Below are 19,131 nucleotides of genomic sequence, written 5' to 3' on the forward strand. Positions count from 1 at the left end.
GAGTCAAATTTACAAGAATACAAGTCATTCCCCAATTCACAAATGGTCAAGTGGTATGAATAGGCAGTTTTCAGATGAAGAAACCAAAGCTATCTATAGGCATATGAAAAAAATGTTCTAAATCACTATTGATCAGAGAAATGCAAGTTAAAACAACTCTGAGGTACCACCTCATACCTATCAGATTGGCTAATATGACAAAAAAGGAAAATGATAAATGTTGGAGAGGATATGGGAAAACTGGGATGCTAATACACTGTTGGTGGAGTTGTGAACTGATCCAACCATTCTGAAGAGCTATCTGGAACTATGCCCAAAGGGCTATAAAACTGTGCATACCCTTTGATCCAGCAATACCACTACTAGGTCTATATTTCAGAGGAAAAAAAGGGGGAAGGACCTAGATGTACAAAAATGTTTAAAGAAGCACCACATAACTGTCAGTTTTTACTTAATTATCCTTTATTACAAAGGAGAGTTCAAGTGAAGTGAGGGAGAGCATATGGTTAAAAACAGGCATAAGTAATGGCCTAATAAAGGAATAAAACTTTTTTTTAACAAAAGTTTCGACAGGTGGGAGTTATATTGAGAAGGGAGTCAGCAAATAATTGGCAAAGAATTGGAAATTGAAGGGATGCCCAACAGGTGAGGAATGGCTGTACAAGTAAATTGTGGTATATGATTGTAATGGAATACTGTAGTACTGCAAGAAGTGATGAGTAGGATGGTTTCAGAAAAATCTGGGAAGACTTATATGAACCAATGCAAAGTGAAGTGAGCAGAACGAGAACATTGTACATAGTAAAATCAATATTGTATGATGATCTACTATGAACGACAGCTATTCTCAGCAAGACAATGACTCAAGAAAATCCCAAAGGACTTATGATGAAAAACGTCTTTGAACTCCAGAGAAAGAACTGATGGAGTCTGAATGCAGATCCAAACATACTATTTTTGACCTTTTTTTCTTGGTGATTTTTTCCTTGGGTTTTCACAACATGATTAATACAGTAATATGTTTTGCATAGTTGAAAATGTATAACCGATATCAAATTGCTTACTGTCTCAGGGAAAAGGACAGTGAGGGGGTGAAGGAGAAAATTTGGAACTCCAAATTTTAAAAAAACAAATATTAACAATTGTCTTTACATGTAACTGGGGAAAAATAAAATATTTTTTAAAAAAGGGACCATTATGGGAAGGTGCATGGCTTGGAAATCTAATCCTGCCTCTGCCACACTGTAGCTATCAATTTGAGAAAGTCACTTAATTTCCTTGACTTTTTTGGTCACCTTTAAAATGAGGAGAATGGAATAGATCATCTAAGGCCCATTTCAGCTCTTGTATTGTAGGATTCTGTTAAGTGACTTTACCTCTGGACTGGTTTGCAAAATAGGGATGTGGGGTGAGACTTGGCTTTTTTTAAGAGGGGTGAGGTAAGGAGGACAATGTGAAGGTATTCAAGGCTGGATGACCATGTCAAGAACATTGTAGAAGAAACTATTTTCCAACTATAGGCTGGACTCAATGGTCACTGAGGTAATTTACAGCTCTGAGATTCTGCAACACTACACATATTTATCTGAAATGAAATATTTATCTTAAGTGAAATCTGGAGTGTAGAAATCCCTAGGAAAGACTTGAGGCCTGGATCAGCACTTAACAGAGGAAAAAAATATGTATTTCTTTAATGGGTAAACTATAAGGTGTCCATTATTGGTTGAGCCCAAGGGAAGTCTGTTATGATAAGGGAGACTCCTAAAAGAAGGAACAGAAACCTAGAAGGACAGCTGCTGGGGTGAGGTAGGGGGAAATAGAGGGACAGTCAGGTTATAGGCAGGGAGAAAATTAGTTGTAGAGATAACAGCTCCCCATCCAAGTAGAGAAGGGTATAATTTCAACCATAAGTAATGGAATGAAGTGGTCAAGAACCCCATTCACCAAATTCTTGACCTATCATCTCCAATATCCTGAGATTAAAAAAAATGTATTTTTTCTCCATCTCATTTCAGCCACCCATGTAATTAATGAGTCTTGTTTCTATAAGACTCATTACAAGACTCTTCTCTACATTCAACTTCTAGAACTTCGTGTAATGCCAATCACCTTATGGACATTAAAATGATTTGAGAGCACATTTAAAATTACTATGAATCCAGTCTGCTCACTGAAGACTTGAAATGGTTTGGGATGGAGGATAGAGGCAAACATAAAAACCATTACAGACCAGCCTTGCTGCTTTCAAATTGAACAATGCTGCCATTGAGTTCTATGCAATGAACTCTACCTTTGTATGAAGATGAGCATTTTTAAAATGGTAGAACTATTTTTAAATTAAATGTATAAATGAAAAGGCATTTATTTTTCTTCTTTTAATGTGTCAAGTCACAGTTCAGTGAAATACTACTACTTTTCTGCAATACAAAGCCACCTTTCTAGCAAAACACCTTTGAAAAAATAAGGCACATTATTAGATAAAGCAATTCAAACAGGTTAGTTAATACAAGAAATTTGTGATTTTGTATTATAAAAAGAAATGAAGAAAATGCATTTACACAGGATTGAAAAAAATTTCTGGCAATATGAACCATTTACCAATATTAAGAATGCATCCTGCCACAGATTTGATGCCTCAAACTCTTCTTTGACTTGAATTTTAAAACTCAATTGTTGAATCATTACTTTGATTTACTAGCTTTGTTCCTTATTGCCACTGATAATAACAAAAGGAATTCTCTTCACTACTCCATTAATCAAAATTTCAAAAACAGGTACTGATCAGATCATGAAGTACAATACATTTAAGGCAGAATATTTTTGCAGGAGGGCCACTGGTAGCCTAGATTTTATACAGTGTTGGTTAATCTATAAAATGCCTTTTAGTGGATGACTATACCTCTAATAAGTGCATTCAGAAAGGCTACAAACTTTTCAACTGTAAAAGCAAAGATCTTTAGGTATGCTGAGAAAGTGCTATAGACCTGCATTTTTTTCATTATCATGCTAATCATATTCAGCTTACCAAAAGATTTTGAGATAGATTAGGACGGAATTAGATTTAGTAATTTTGAATACCATTTTTTTAAGTCAACCTCTGAGATGCAGACCATATTTAGTGCCATCAATTAGAACAATCCTGGCTTTTCCCCAGTTCCTTCTGTCTGGAATTTGTAAGATAATACAGTCACCTAGTTCAGTGTTTCTGAGCCCAAACTATACTGGAGACTTAAAACTACTGAAATTCCACTGGACGATTCCTCCCCACCAGAGCCTAAAGAAGACAGCCAACATGGGAGGAAAGAAGGTGTAGGGAGTAATAGTAGTCAATTAAATTTAGAGATTTTTTTTGCTATCAAGAGTTCTGTGGACTAGTAAAAATTTGCAAACTCCAGGATGCTGGTCCATAAACCAATGATTGGGAAACACCCTGGTAAAGGTCATTACCACTCTGGAATGGAATCTTTGGCCTATTCAGTCCTTAAGCTGTTTCTCTGCCTTTCCCCCCCCCCCCCCATCAAAAGTGATGCAGAATTTACAGTTCTTTTATCTCTTGATTTGGCTATCAGCAGTCAAAAACACAGGCTGAAAGAATCTTCTTGAGTCTGAAGTACTGTATTCATGAAATCTCATTGTACATTCCTAAAAAGTTCTATAAAGCATTTTAGAGAAATGCCAGAAGGGAAATATGTTTGAAAAATCTTAAGATACCAGTATTTTTTTTCTCTCTTGAAACTTATTGGCTAATATGATCAGCATTGTAAAAATTCTCTCTCCAAGAAGAATAAATCTGTATTGAGTTGGAAGAAGGGGAAAAGTACACAGAAGAAAGAATGTCCAATTCTGGTTTGAAGGGGAAAGGCTGTTCTTAGGTTTGCTATCAGGTCAGGTTGGGTCTTGTTCAATTTCATGATGCAAATAATTTTATCTTGGTTTCTTGGGAGAGAAATAATATTACCAAATGGAACTATTTCTCCCCCTTTTTAAAAGTACTTGAATCCAAGCTGTGGTTACTTACAAACAAGCCCTCTCAGATTCTGGAAGCCTTTACTTTTTGTCCTATTCACTACATAGTGAATCTGGCAGGTCTGTACCATAGGCTTTCTTCTAGAAGCAAAATAGTCTCTAAATGAAAATAGATGCTCAAAATAACAGTTTATTAGCTTCTCAAGGGAAAGGACCGTATCTAACTAAGATTATGTAAACTTTATGGCACCCAAAGCAGTGAGTGGTTCAATACATGTTTGATAAAACTGATTACCAGTTATGAAGTATCTTATCTTCAATTCTTAGTAAATATGAACTAAGGAGAAACAGGAAAAGAATAAGACATGTACATATACTTGTATATTATAAACTTTCATACTCCTTTTTGATTACAGTATTTACAAAGGAAATCAATGTAATAAGATATTGCAATTTTTCCAACAACAAAAGAAAAAAGTATTACTACTTAACAAAATAAACGTTAAGTTGTAGGGACTGCTATTATGTTTGAACAGTAACAGAAACTTGTCTTCTGATCAGATGATCTGTTCATTAGTTTTAGTTCCAGGCACTTGTGATTGCATATAACCCTACAGCCCTGGTCTTGGGCTCCCAGTCTTTTGCTCAGGGGAAAAAAGGCTGTAGAGCCAGCCTTCCTTCCTCAAACTCTAGCCCTGGTGTGAGTAGGAGGTCCCAAACACGTGAGCCCTCCTTATCATGGAATGTACTCCCAACAAATGATAAGTCTATCATTTGTTTACACTAATAGTGTCTGAACATATCACTATACTTAAATTACTATGTTATCATGATTTTATAGCAGTACTTTTTGCCTAAAATAAAACAGTACTGAGATGGTCCAGAGGTATTTGAACCCTGATTACTAGAAGGACTGTATGAAAATCAACTCATGGTTTTCTTGGCTATTTTGGACTACATACATTATAATAAAAAGCCACTAATTTGGCCTAACTGGGGAGAAGGGCAATCTAATGTAAACTTAACATTTCTAAAATAGTTTTACTGTTTAAGTGTATATAATAGAGCTAAAAGCAGTACTATTTGATATTTAAAAACAGCTGTCAAATTGTGATTAGTGCATTTTTGTAAAATGGCTAATGCTAAAGTGCTTTAAAAAAACATGTTTCCTTTAAGTAGGTCAAACCTTGCATAGCTTCAAAATTTGCTTAGGCATTCCTCTTTTTTTAGATTCCACAAAAGTAAATAAACTTCAGTCCAACTCTATCTTAATGACCACAAATTCCAAATTAATGAGGTCTTACTCCTTCCCCAAAGCAGCACTCCAACTGCTAAGCAAATCCTACTTCCCACTGACTTTCATTATTACATCAGAGATGGGAAAAATCCCTTAGAAGTATACCAAACTGAAAATTGATGATAAAAGTGAAGATATGCCAATTCTGTGACACAATGGACAATATAATCTAGAAATAGCATTCATTTTCTGGGCTTTGTTATCTCATTATGGCTTTTGTCCCACTTCTATCCCTCACCTCCAAATCCCCTTTTCTCTTATCCATGAATTCACAATACTTAATAGGACTGGGGTGTACAATGTGACACTCCCCTAGTGGGTAGGAGCTGTTATTTAATTATGGATGTACTGCAACCAAAATCTGGCAATGTAAAAGTACTGAATGTTCAAGAGCAATTCTGTGAGTTTGAAATTCTATAGAAAAATTACTACAAATAAATGATGCCTCTATATTACGTGATGCTCATAAAATTAAGTATAAGGTATTAGAACTACTTCCTCTACTAGAATGCAATCAAGGCTGTCAGTGTGACTCCAAAAAACAGGAAGACAAGATTAGTGTTAAATATTTGACTACCTCTATAACAGAGGTTAAATTGAGGGCGAGACAAGGAACATGTTCAGAATTGGTTAATCAAAGCTGTGAGAATTAGACTTTCCAGAGTATGCTTAAGAACACACAAACTAACATTTTCAAAAATGCATTCTCAAATTTTGAAATAATCTGGTAAATTGCACACAAAAAAAGTTTTAATTTTATAATAATAACTAAACTTTATGGATTAGAGAAAACTTATTTCAACATAAAAATGTGTAGTTTTTTGGTAAAAAAATAACAGACTTAAAAATTATAGCTTAAATATAATAACACAGCTATGAGAATTAGAAAGACAGAAACTCATTTCAAAATAGAGTGAATTCTAGGTATTATTGAGGAATTGGTTATTTGGACCCTGGCCTCCACTTCACCCTGCTAGTTGCTTTGCCTTCTGGACACATCAGTCAACCGCTAGTATTATCTGCCAGAGGGAAGGCAGCGAAAAGAACGTCAAACTATCAACTATTAATTCATGTAAGAAGTTTGATGTGAGAGAAGATCAAAACTAATAACCCAAACCATCATTTTTCAGCCATCTGTTGATTCCATTTACCAAAGATGATTATAAACTGGCCATATATGTCACATATACAGGGAGTACTCCCAAATTCATACAGAACCATATAATTTTGTTCCAACCCACTTTGTCACAGATCTGTACTACCAACAAGGAAACCAATCATTTTTCTGGTTGTGTCCATTCTTACCTGAAAAAACTTATGTGACTAGTCTCATCTCCCTAGATGGGAAGACATGCTTCCATATAAAATACTACAGTTGCATTAACCATCAAAGAGCACATATAGAAATGTGTCATTTTTAGCCATAAGGTAATTAGGAAATAATAATCTTAATTATTACTGAATATTCTATTTTAATGGTACAATGGCCATAGTAAGATATCAAAGTCCAGAAAATAAATGCTTTGGGCATCACAACCAACCAAGAATCTACTTCTAAATGCTTTTAGACTGTTTAGACAGTTTGGGGCATTCACCTGACAGTTCTTTCTGGTTCACCACATGTATTCTTTTTCCTTCTTTCTGTCCCATTTGTATTACCTTAACCAGTACTTTATATCAAAGCACATTACATCTTTAATGCTCTCCAGTAAACTTTCCAATACAAAAAAAGTGTATGTAATAATTATATTATTCGGTATAATATTGCCAAATAAAGTGAGAGGCAGCTTGGTTAGTGGGAAACAACACTGGACTGGGAGTTGGAAGAGCTAGGGTCTAGTCCCTGGCTCTGCCATGCAAGTTGCTTAATGCCCAAGTGGGAATATTATTCATTTCTGCTTCTTAATATGACTGTGGGGAGAACTAAATGCAATCACGGGAAGGCATATTCTTAAGTGCTACATAAACATACAGCAGTACTATTACTTCATGACATATGTGCACTGAACATACAACCCCAAGATTGTAATGTTTATCTTAATTTTCCTTTAAAAAATACAATTAATGTAAGAATCTAGCACAGGATATAAATAAAATAAGATAATTTTAATTTGGCATTATGAAGGTTTCAATTTTCATCAATCACTTTTGCCTTCTCATTTTACTAGAGGCAAAAATATTCCTGCAACTTTTCATGTATTCTGGTTTCTCCATACTGAAAACTATTAAATACTCCCTTATATGGAGCAAAGTAATTTACCTACTAGGAATCTTTCTTGTTTAAAATGGGAAAGGGAAAAAAATGGAAGACGGTTATGAACTCAGATTATGATTAGGAATTTATTTGCTTTACTAGCACTGTTAAAAGCACACTGTAAGATTCCTTGCATAGTATAGTATACATAAATAAGGCTACAGGCTGTGGGAGCACCAGATCTGGGATAAGCTGCCCTGTATCCTTGTCAAGCTGAAGGCACTATATACACAGCCACAAATAAGAGGTAGAATAAGATGAAATGAGGATACCAGCAGCAATCTAATAAGGAAGCAGGAATGCAGGTTCTCAAAGCCTAGACATAAATCATAGTCTTCAAACTTCTACCAGTATGAAGGTCCCAAAGGGCACAAGGGGTGATAGGTCCCATAAAATCATTTGAGAATCTACATGAATAGATTTTACATGAAGGTGGAATAATCCTAAGGTTGTGGTGCAGTGGGGTGGGACACGAATATGGCCGATAATTCTAACACTGGGTTTTTGCTTCCATTTCCAGCCCAACATCTCCCCCAAGATTATAACAGTCACAGTTTATCGTGGTAGTGGCACCTCAGAATAAACCGCTTTGCTACATGCCATTTCTCACATACAAAAAGAAGCAGGCTACTGATCACAATGCCTTTTATAACAGATCTGAAATGGCAGTTCTGTGCAAACTATGTATTCAAAGAATCCATATATGGAACGAAATTAATTCCTGCTGAATAAATTGGCACAACGCAAGGTGTGTCCAGATCATCTCCAGTTGAGCCATGAGTGATGAAAATGAGGTTATGAATCTCAAATTCTCAAAATCTCTTACTGCTTTTTCAACAACCTCAAGTTGTAGCACTGGTTTTTCTAACCACTTCCATCCAGTCTTCGTGTTTTAATCACACTTCTCTAAACCTTCTCATCCAAGAAGAACCTTCTGCATCCTGTGGGCAGCAACACTAGCCTCATCTTCTGAGTCAGACTCACTCTGGGACGTAGAGCTGTGAGAAGCCGAGCTGCACGGGGAGGAACACTCTGGAGAGCACAGGTAGTGCATCAGCGGGAGCCGGTACTTCCCACAAAAGTCCACAAATTTGATTTGTCTAACACAGCAATCAAAATAGACACCTGCGGGGAGGAATACAAAGCAATCATTAAGTGAATTATGGTTTGCTTTGAAAAATGTCCCCTGGTGGTCCAGGAAGCTGCTTCTGCTGTGAAACATGAGCACAAGAAACATTTTTTCTCCCGTCAATAACTGAAAACAAGGTATTTCCTTGTAAGTACCAGTTATATCTGTTAGACCAAATTTTTAATAAGTGGGTACTATGTACAGAATCCTGGACTAGGCTATGGGGAGACACAAATTTTAGCTGTTCCTCCTCCTATGGATGACGGCAATAGCTAGCATTCATACAGCATTTTAAGGTTTGCAAAGTGCTTTTACATGTTATCTCATCTGATCCTCACAACCAGTATATGAAGTTGGAGCAATCTAATACACCTGTGTAGCATTCTTGTAGCTACCAAGTATCAAAGAAAAAAAATTACTATAAATATCAGTTTTACTCTTTCACTTTAGTGCTTCTTATGCTATAGCAAAAAATAGCATAGCACAATGGCAGATTTAAAGAAATTACTAAAGTCAGAAAAAGGAGTGGTGATGGGGAGTTTTCTAGACAAGAATGGATTCAAAAAGAGATTTAGGATTTTAAGCAAGCAAAGGCACTAAAAACCCTAAATTGAGAATGGTACTAGCCCTGGAAGAGCTTGAGTTTCCTACTTCTTTTTTTTTTTTCATCTGCCTTTATTCCACCTTCATCCCCAGCCCAATGCCTTTCCTTTTTATTCCTGCCTCCTTATGTTTTTCTGGTGTTTTGGAGATGAACTGGCCATGCAGAATGACCAAAGCACAGATAAACAACCAAGGTGCTATACTGGTATTCACAAAATATCAAAAGGCAAAGGAAGGTCTTTGGTGCAATCACTTCAGAAGATTTGGGGAGTGTATGGGCAAGAACCAAACAGGATGAAAAGATATGAAGAGAGTACCCACACTGATAATGAACTCACACACCCACCAATGTACTGAGGAATGAATGACACCTACAATTTTAAAACAAAATATTATCTGCAATAGCTTAGGTTCTTTAGGAGTAGTGATAAATTCAAGAGACAGAAGCAGTACGCTGAAGCTATAATTACAAACATGACAAATGAGCTGATAAAATGAGTGGAGGAATAAAACAAAGCCTTCTCGAGCACTCCATATCTTCTGGGTGAATAACAGCATGAAACTACTATCATTTCTCCTAGGTTCAATTTATTTCAACACTTTTTTATTAAGTGATTATTACATGTTAAATTGCTATTCTAGGTGGTATATGACCTAAGAATATATCCAGTATTAAAATAAAGGCATTCTAGAAAATGTATTGCCTTCCTTTTTGTAACTCTTAGTTCAGTAGTCAGGAATAAAAATGTCCACTAGTTGTTGTTCTCAACAAACCCTTCCCTAATTGTAGAAAAATACATCTTTATCCTTAATGTATTCTTGTTCTTGGAATAAATGAGACAAATGTACTAAAGAGGCTTTTAAAGGAAATCCCTTAAGGTACAAAAGAGGGCATTAAGGGTTGTCTGGTAGGGGGAATAAAAGGGGCAGAATATACGTAGGATTTGAAGCAAGTAATTCCTTGGTGATGTCTTGCATATTTGTTTGCCATTTCAAAGAAAGAGATATTAGTAAGGCTCAAGTGACAGCTATTTTTTCAGTGGCACATCATCTCTTTCCCAGCTTTTAAGGATACTATGTGTAAGAAAGTGCATGCATGTGCGTGTGTGTGTGTGTGTGTGTGCGCGCGCACGCGCGGGTGTGTGTGTGTGTGTGTGTGTGTGTGTGGCATGTGTCTAACTGTACTTTTTGAGTGGTCTCTATATTTTTTCCATTGTATTCCATATATTTTTTCCATTCTTTTATGGCAGTAGCAAAAGGAAATGGGACTTCCTGATGAGGCTTAACAGGCTCTAATTACTAAGTGTTCCCCCAATAAGTATGCACATAAATTATTTCCTTTAATATATATAGTATTAAACAGTATAAAGTATAGTTAAACTTTAATAGCTGAAAACAAATCAAAATTTCCAATTAATTGTAAACTTTTAACTATTTTAAAGATAAGAGTTTTGTGACAATAAGCAAGGATTAAACGAAAATACAAATAAGCTTTTAGAACAGGTCCTGCAGTCAATTAGTAGACATTCAAGCCAATCTCCTATACTGGGAGTTCTTAATCTCTTGTGTCATGGATCCCTTTGACAGTCTGCTGAAATCTAGGGACCTCTTCTTAGGATGTTTTTAAATGTATATAATACATTGGATTACAAAGGAAACCCATTAAAATGAAATTATCAAAATATTAAAATAAAGGCAAGTTCACAAATGCCAAGTTAAGAAGAACCTCTATTCTCCACCTTCTATGCGACTTGTAGACGGTACCAAATGCCACTCGAATGGTGTTGGCTAGCACATATTCCAATCAAAGTAAAATAATTAAATTCTTAAACTATAGAAAGTTACAGAAAAGTTTCAAAATACATTAAGGAATAGAATACTTTATTTCAGGACATAGACACAATCTTGCTCACTGGAAAGTTGAGCATGCAAACAATGACTAATAACATACAGTAAAAAAAAATCACCTTTCTAGCAAATATGAAAGACACTTTCATCAACTAAACGGTGCTTTGTGCACTAAATACGAGGGCAAATGGATAACGAGTCACAAGTAGGAAATATGAACAAACTTACCTCCGCACTTTGGGTTTGGGCAATTGCTGGCTAAATCCAAGTATCGAACAAGGTTTCCAGGAAGGTCACAAGGAGTGTAGGAAATATTTCGGGTTTTAATGGTCCGACCAGCCAATTCCAGGAGACTTGGAGGGTCATAGGTTAAATCTCTGACAAAACGAACCACCAAGGGATTACCTCGCAAACTCAACTCTTGCAAATGAACTAGGCTAAGGATCTCCCGAGGCAGGTATGTCAGGAGATTATTATGGAGGCTAAGGGAACGAAGAGAATTCAACCTATAATGAATAAAATATCAAATTACTGATAGGAAAATATATTAGCAAGAAATATTCAACAGGTAAAGAATGAGGAATACAGTCACTTTATATTTTAAAAAATCTTTAAATATGTGCACATGTCAATTCTGTCCTATTTTTAAGAATATGGAAAGTAAAACCAATGTTGTTAGGGATAAGATGCTGCTGGAACGAGGAAGTGTGAGCTAACCACAACAATTCCCAAAATCACAGCAAGAAAGCTGTGGTGCAGACCTGGGAAAATGTGGGTTAATTTTATCCCAGGTGTATTGATCTAAGACTAACTTAGCTCAAGCCCTTTGGGAAAAGAACATAAAAGTTATTTTTGGCCAGGGCCTCCTAGTCCAGTGCTTCTGACCTTACTGCCAGCAGTTGTTTTAATTTGTATTCACCTCCCTGTGTTTTGGCTTAATTGCTTTGAGAACTGCTTCTGCCTGAGGGTATTAGATCGTGATTTCAGTAAAATGGCTTTTTAGGAGCTATTGGGCTCTGACCGATCCACTGACTAAATGTGTAATAGTGACCTGGACAGAGAAAACTGTGAAAGCTTAATGGTGTGGTATAAGGAACCACGGGAAAATCCGTGCCTGTAGTTCCTCTGTGCAATTAAAAACAAAACAAAACAAAACAGAAACACAGTAAGATAGTAAACACTAAGACAAAAAACAGATCTTTACCGAACTGAATTTACTTTCTAGATAGGATTACAAAGGAAGCCAATTATAATGAAATGAAATTATCAAAATATTAAAATAAAGGCAAGTTCACAAATGCCAAGTTAAGAAGAACCTCTATTCTCTACCTTCTATGTGACTTGTAGATGGTACCAAATGCCACTCGAACGGTGTTGGCTAGCACATAATATTTCACACCAAGAGTTTCTATAAACTCTGACAGGCCAGAGTTAGGTTAGCTCATTGTTTTATCAATTAAAGGCAGAATCACTGAAAGTTCACAAAAATTAAGGAATCTCGGATGTTCTCAAGTGCGTCCTAGTTCCAAAGTAGGGAATATATATTAAAGGAGGAAGAAAAAACTCCTCAGAATAGCCAGGTTCTAGCCCTGATTCTGCCAGTTCATGGTTACTTGATTTTAGGTAATTCCTTTAACCTCTGAGACAAGTTTAGTTTTCTCATTTGTAAAGTGAAAACAGTCTTGCAACACTCAAATGCAACAGTGCATGTTGAAGTGCTTTGGAAATTGCAAAGGATTACACAAACATATGGAGATGTCAAATTTTATCTTCCATTTCTATTTCGCCTCAAACAGACTAAATAATAAGGTTGTTCAGGAAAAAGTCACACTTAAAGGATCATACAGTTTAGACCAGGAAAGACCTTCTAACTCCCTCATTTAATAAATTCAAGAAAGAGGTCCAGAGAGGTTGATTTGTTCAAGGTCACACAGTCAGTAAGTAGCAGAGATGGGATTCCAACACAGGTCCTCTATAATAGGTTAAACAGCAATTTCCTTCCTTAGCAGGTACTAATTTAACTACACATCCTAGAGACATAATTCTTATGCACTTTATGAACTGTTAGCCCATACTTACACAGGTAACCTATTGGTAAGAAAACAAAAAAAGTAACCTTTTGTAATGTTAAGACATTTGAATATATTTAAAGTATCGTGCAGCTACTCACTGGGCTAGCTGAGGAGGCACACTTTGAATCTTGTTGTCACACAACACCAAATAATTTAGAGAAGGCAGGTTTGCTAATTCAGGTGGGATCTCCTTGATGAAATTCCCTCCGAGGTACAAAAACTCTAAGCTGCAAAAAAGAAAAGAAAACTTGATCTAACACTCTGTTCAAACTCCTATCACACAGCTGCATCAGGAATACTGAAAGATAAAAGGTAACCCTTCTTCACTCAAGAAGTGTATGATCTGTCAGGGAAGACAAGGCACAGACATAAGAAATATTCAATCATGAGACAATATAACAAGAGAGCAATGCAGAAGCTAACACAAAACAGTGCATACATGGAGGGAAGGTTCAGAGGAGGGCCAAGACAGCCCGGGCTAGTCTATGCGGCAAGACTGCCACACTCCCAGGGCTCCAGTCCCTCTTCTGCTATTTACCAGCCAGCTGCTTAGATACCCTGTCATTTCACTTATGAGCTTTGCTTTCCTCATTTGTAAAATGGGGGAAATATTTGCCTTACTTATAACACAGTTTGGTTACAAAGGAAGTGCTCTGTAAACTCCAAAGCGCTGTATCAATTTGAACCAATGTTATCTTTACTGTAGAATGGTATGGTCATTAAAGGATTAAGAGATGAGGTGAAACATGAGATACACTTTGAAAGAGGGGTAGGACTTAAGCGGGAAGAAAGAGGTACTCCAGGTTAGAGGATGGTATGTTCACAGAATTCAGAGCTCAAAGATTTCTTAGAGATTGTCTTGTCTAACCTCCTCATTTTACAGAAGCCCAAATAGCTTAAAAAGTTTACTCAATGTCACATTAGTCCTCCTGGCCCAGTAAGAATTTGAACCCAGCCTTCTGATCCCAAATCCAGTTACACCATGCTGTTTAGAACAGAACATTTTAGTTGTAATGTGGACTTTGTGACGAGGAGCTGAATACAAGATATGAAAGGGAGAAAGGTAGGCTTGATAGATGGTAGAAAACCTTGAATGCTAAGCTAAAGATGTTAGACTTGAGGCTTTAAGCAATGAGAAACAGTTAAGGATTTCTTAATAGGAGAATGACATAATGAAAATGTTTAAATAATCCATCTTGGAGTCTGGGTTCCCCTTTGCAGCCAATCAGTAAAATTACATTCCAATTGGTTATTACAGTGAAATTAGACACAGTATATGTTTTGTTACAAAATGTAACTGTACAACTCAAGAGTGTTGCCAGCATCAGTGAGGAGGCCTCTCCAGAAGATCCCTTGTGGATCTGGCAGTGATACCCCTCTCTACTCTAAAACAACTAATTTTTGCTTACCTACCAATAAAATGACCAATATTTCTTTCTTTTAAAATCTGCACACTCCCTAGTCACCAATTTTCTACCAAGAAAATCTTAGAAAGGTGGAAAAAATCCAAAATGATTAACTGGGATCAATTTTAGGCAGAAATTGTAAAGCCCTCCACATGGCTCAGCTGTTGCAAGGTTATAGTTTGTGTCTTTAAAAAAGCTTCATATGGGACAGCTAGGTGGCGCAGTGGATAGAGCACTGGCCCTGGAATTAGGAGAACCCTAGTTCAAATGCGGCCTCAGACACGTATCACTCACCAGCTGTGTGACCTTGAGCAAGTCACTTAACCCTGACTGCCTTGCCCCCCCCAAAACCCCCCCCAAAAAACCAGCTTCATCTCTCTATAAAGCAAAATTTTTTAAAAGCACAAATTTCCTCTTTTGTGACAAAAAAATCTCTTTGAGACTAGGGGTCTGTCTTAAACTATACTGAAATCAGCTACTTTATCCCACAAAACTACAGGATACAACCGTCATAATGTCTTCAATTCTTTTTTTTTTCCAAGTGAACAAGTATTTATTAAAGAGCCTACCAGGTGCTAGGCACTGAGGATACAAAAAAGGCAAGCAGTCTTTGCCCTCAACTGAGTTCACAATCTAATGGGAGAGAGAACATGCAAACAACTACGTACAAACAAGACATATATAGGATAAATTGGGAAATGATCTCAGAGAGAAGGCACTAACCAGCATTAACTTCCGTCTCTATTAAAATAACATATTAAGGATAAAAAATCCAGAAAGACAAAGAGTTTTAACTTACCCTAACCATAATATTTCACCAAAAGCCTAGTTTAAAAAACACAAAGCTATAAAATCTCATGGACATGTCCTTTCTCATCACATCCTTTCTAAGCCTCTGTTTCCCACTGATGCTGGGTTTCATCCTGTCACTTTGATCAGGATCCTGAAACTCATGGACTTTCTACATTGTCTAATAGTGCCCAAACCTGGAGCAGCTAGCAGCATATGGAGAGGCCTGAGATATGCCTTCACTCATATAAACTAACCAGCTTCAACCACCCTATAACAGAGAGGCTAAAAACAAGAAGAGCCACAGTAGGGAAAAGAAATCAGTGGTAATGACAGCCTTAAGAACAGACATGGGGGATGGGAGGGGTGCGGGGTTGGGAAATTAACTGCCCAGATTATGGCAAGAATGTACATACTCTAATGGGATCAAAATACTATGTTTGAGGATCTCTGGCCTGCCGATAATCATAGCCCTCTTCTGACTTAAAGTGGAGAGGGGGAAGCTGCATGTCCATGGAGTAATCTGGGAGATATTTTACATGGGGGTGGGGGTGGGAGATGGGTCTGTGGTTTCATGGGATAGTATTATGGAACACTAGTATTATTTCCAAAGGTGGTATCCAAGTCACTGGCAGGGTAGGGATATGCTAGAACATCTGGTGCTGATAAGAGCCCTCACCACCATTCTGTACAGTTTCTAGAAGGATTCACCATGTAGTCCTGGTGAAATGAACAGAGGCTTATGCACTTGCCAACAGCTGATCCATTCTGAACCATACTGTTGCCATTCTTTGACCACATGGTATCTTTCTGCTATCCCTTTGACTTCATTCTCTGGTTCTGAAAACAGTTCTTTATTTATTTCTAAGTAAAGTTCAAATTCTCAGCCACATTTTGGATCTGCTGTGGGCTATAGTATTTTTGCTCCATGAATCTACTGTTAAGTACATCCAATCAGAGGCAGCTAGGTGGCACAGAGGACAGAGCACCAGCCCTGGAGTCAGGAGGACCTGAGTTCAAATCCAGCCTCAGACACATAACACTTACTAGCTGTGACTCTGGGCAAGTCACTTAACCCCAACTGCTTCACCAAAAAGAAAAAAAAAAAGAAATAAGTACATTCAATCAAGCCTGAGAAAACATTGTCCTCATCTTAGGTTTTTTGACCAGATTCTGATCTTTTCACTGATGGATCTTGAGTTTGTTAGGTAAGGAAAAAGTTATCTGAAGGAGAACTAGTGGCAGAGTCAGGAGTATCTTGATAAACATATCCATACATGAAAGAAGAAAGAGGAACAATAGAAACTGTGCTTGGCTGGAGCTTTTCCATACTTTGTATATGGAAATTCAAGTATAAATCTGGGAAGGTAAATGGCACTCTCTGGGCTGGAAGGGCAGCTCCTGTGGCTCTCCTGCCAGCACAACCAGTATTTCTGAGTGAGGACTGGAGCTCATGTTTGAGGTGAGATGCTCAAGAGAAAGGGTCCAACCAGGGCAGTCACAGGAAATCCAGGAGCAAAAGCCTTGAGTGTGTGGTGGGCAAAGTACTTGGCAAAATATGGAATGCTCCACAAACCCCAAGTGTTTTAGATAGAAACTAATCTAGAATGACAGTACAGCTGTTCCTAGCATAGGAACAGAGGCCTAATCTGGAGGGTATGACTGTTCTTTGAGAAATAGAACAATAAATATTCCTTTTAGGGGAAACACACACCAATATGGCTGGAAGGGGCCTTAGAGATAGACCATCTTACTCGATTCCCTAATTTTAGAGATGTGTAAACTGAGGCCTGGGGAAATGACCCACTTGCCCCAATCGACCAGCTAGTTAGCCAACTCCCATTCCCAAACTCCTAATCCAGGGCTCCAGTGTCCCAGGAGAGTACACAGGGTAGCTAAACATCAGCCTCTGTGGGGTCTAATTCCAGTGCTAAAAAGGACAAAACAACTATGGAACGTTATCTCAGCAAATGCACTATACAGACCTGTCATAAAAATTCAATGCTTTTCAAGTAATTTAAGGGAGAGAGAGTGTAAGTAAAGTGAATTTTAGTGTGTGTGCAAAGTGGCTTTTTTGTTATTCTTTCTTAGAGTTTTCTTCCCAGGATCCATAGCCATAACAATCTCTACTTCCCAGGTGTTAGATATGAGCTCTCACGATCATGGTTCAAAACAGTTTCTACCACACTTGCGCAGCAGATTACAGCGATGAAGTGATGTAAAATTGTGAGGCTATTGCTGGCAATGTGCATTCTTTGTCTGTTTCCCTATAAAGCAAGCAGGCACTGGTCAGTGACTGGGGACCCCCATGGGGTGAATACGCAGGCTGAATGCTGTGTGTGCCTTGATCGGCCCCCATTAAGGCTTTGGAGGGGGAATCTGTGTGTTTGCCTCAACCGGCCCCCACTGAAGCTTGAGGGATTTACAGGAGTGTCCAAGTTGTGCTGGTCTCTATTGACTCCATCGAGACAAGGTGTAGTTGCGCCCCCTTCACGCCAGCCCCTGCGAGAAGGGTTATTAGGGAATGCTGTAGGAGTTGGTGCTCCCATTATCAGCAAACTCTCTTTGAGAAGACTAGACTAGAATAAAGTAAGCTTATTTAACCCCTTATTATCACTCCACTCCTGTCTTCCTATCTTACCAGATCAAAAGTGAACCTGCTAGTGAGAGATGTGCTAGAAGCCCTCCTGCATCTCATCTTCCTAAGAAATGGTGGAGTCGGTGTGTTCACTCGTTCAACAGGGAGTTAAGGCCCCTCCAGGATTAAAGTGGGTTAAACATTAGAGGATCTGAGAATTAAGTGCTAATAATCTTTTTAACTAATAATTCAATATATGATCAAAATCTCCACCAGGGTAAGTCCAAAATAACTAAAATCTTGGTGAGATTTCCCTTTCCCCCCATCAAAAGCTTTTTCTGATAACTCCCATTTTGAGTCTATTAACTTTGATGTTAAGGTCTGAAATAGAATTCAACTGGCAGAATGAGAAATCATTTTTCCACTGATTTTCATTATAATTTTAGTGGAAGTCTGGTCTTGTGATGACAACGTAAGATGAGAAGGGGAGACACTCAGTCTAAGTATTATCGGTGTCCATATGACAGTTACTTGTTTCTACTCTGTACTTGATAAGTAAGAAAGAGTGGCAGCTCTAATTAGCACCGCACAAGGAGAAGAGATAGACCTCTGCTGTTCAGTCACTATTTTCTTTCATTGCTCATAGTGAAATAATAATAGCTAGCATTTATAAAGTGCTTTAAGGATACAAAGCACTTCACATTTCCCTCACAGCAACCCTGGGAAGTAGGTGCTATTATTATCCTCATTTTACAGATGAGTAAACTTAGGCACAGAGAGATTAAGTGATTTGCCCAGGGTCACACAGTTAGTGTCTGAGGCAGCAGGATTTGAACTCAGGTGTTCCTGATTCCAAGTCCAACCTTAGTAGGTCTGGCATAACTTAGGGAGAAGGAGCATTACTTATGCCTTTCATAGAGCTAGTGTTTAAAGTACTATACAGAGTCTACTTCCTTATTTTAAAATGCTGTAAGTTCATCTATCCAAATTTAGAGCATTCTGTTTCATGCTCACACATTTAATACATTATTTTCAATAAATTATCTGTGTAAATGGCTCCTTTTGAGATTTTAAAATACTTTTAACAATAATCATAACTATCAACATTAGCATAACATTGAGAGTTATCTGAGCTGGGTATGGTGCTACACACTTGTAATTCTTGTTACTGGCTGAGGCAAGAGGATCT

General features: G+C 37.5%; 1 protein-coding gene and 1 pseudogene across 1 annotated transcript in view; both read right to left on the reverse strand.

Moving 5' to 3' along the window:
- Window positions 1–2,360: 2,360 nt before the first annotated feature.
- Window positions 2,361–19,131, reverse strand: part of LRRC58 (leucine rich repeat containing 58) — a 35,886-nt gene continuing 19,115 nt past the window's right edge. The window contains exons 2-4 of the mRNA XM_020985886.2: window positions 13,268–13,396; window positions 11,326–11,603; window positions 2,361–8,642 (exon numbers count right to left, since the gene is read on the reverse strand). Of these exons, the coding sequence (XP_020841545.1) occupies window positions 8,434–8,642; window positions 11,326–11,603; window positions 13,268–13,396 (616 nt within the window). The 3' untranslated portion in view covers window positions 2,361–8,433. The remainder of the gene's footprint in view (window positions 8,643–11,325; window positions 11,604–13,267; window positions 13,397–19,131) is intronic.
- Window positions 15,404–17,236, reverse strand: LOC144454517 (homeobox protein NANOG-like; annotated as a pseudogene).

The sequence above is a fragment of the Phascolarctos cinereus genome, unplaced genomic scaffold (genome assembly GCF_003287225.1).
Source record: "Phascolarctos cinereus isolate Bilbo 61053 unplaced genomic scaffold, phaCin_HiC Scaffold_726;HRSCAF=1367, whole genome shotgun sequence".
Taxonomy (NCBI): domain Eukaryota; kingdom Metazoa; phylum Chordata; class Mammalia; order Diprotodontia; family Phascolarctidae; genus Phascolarctos; species Phascolarctos cinereus.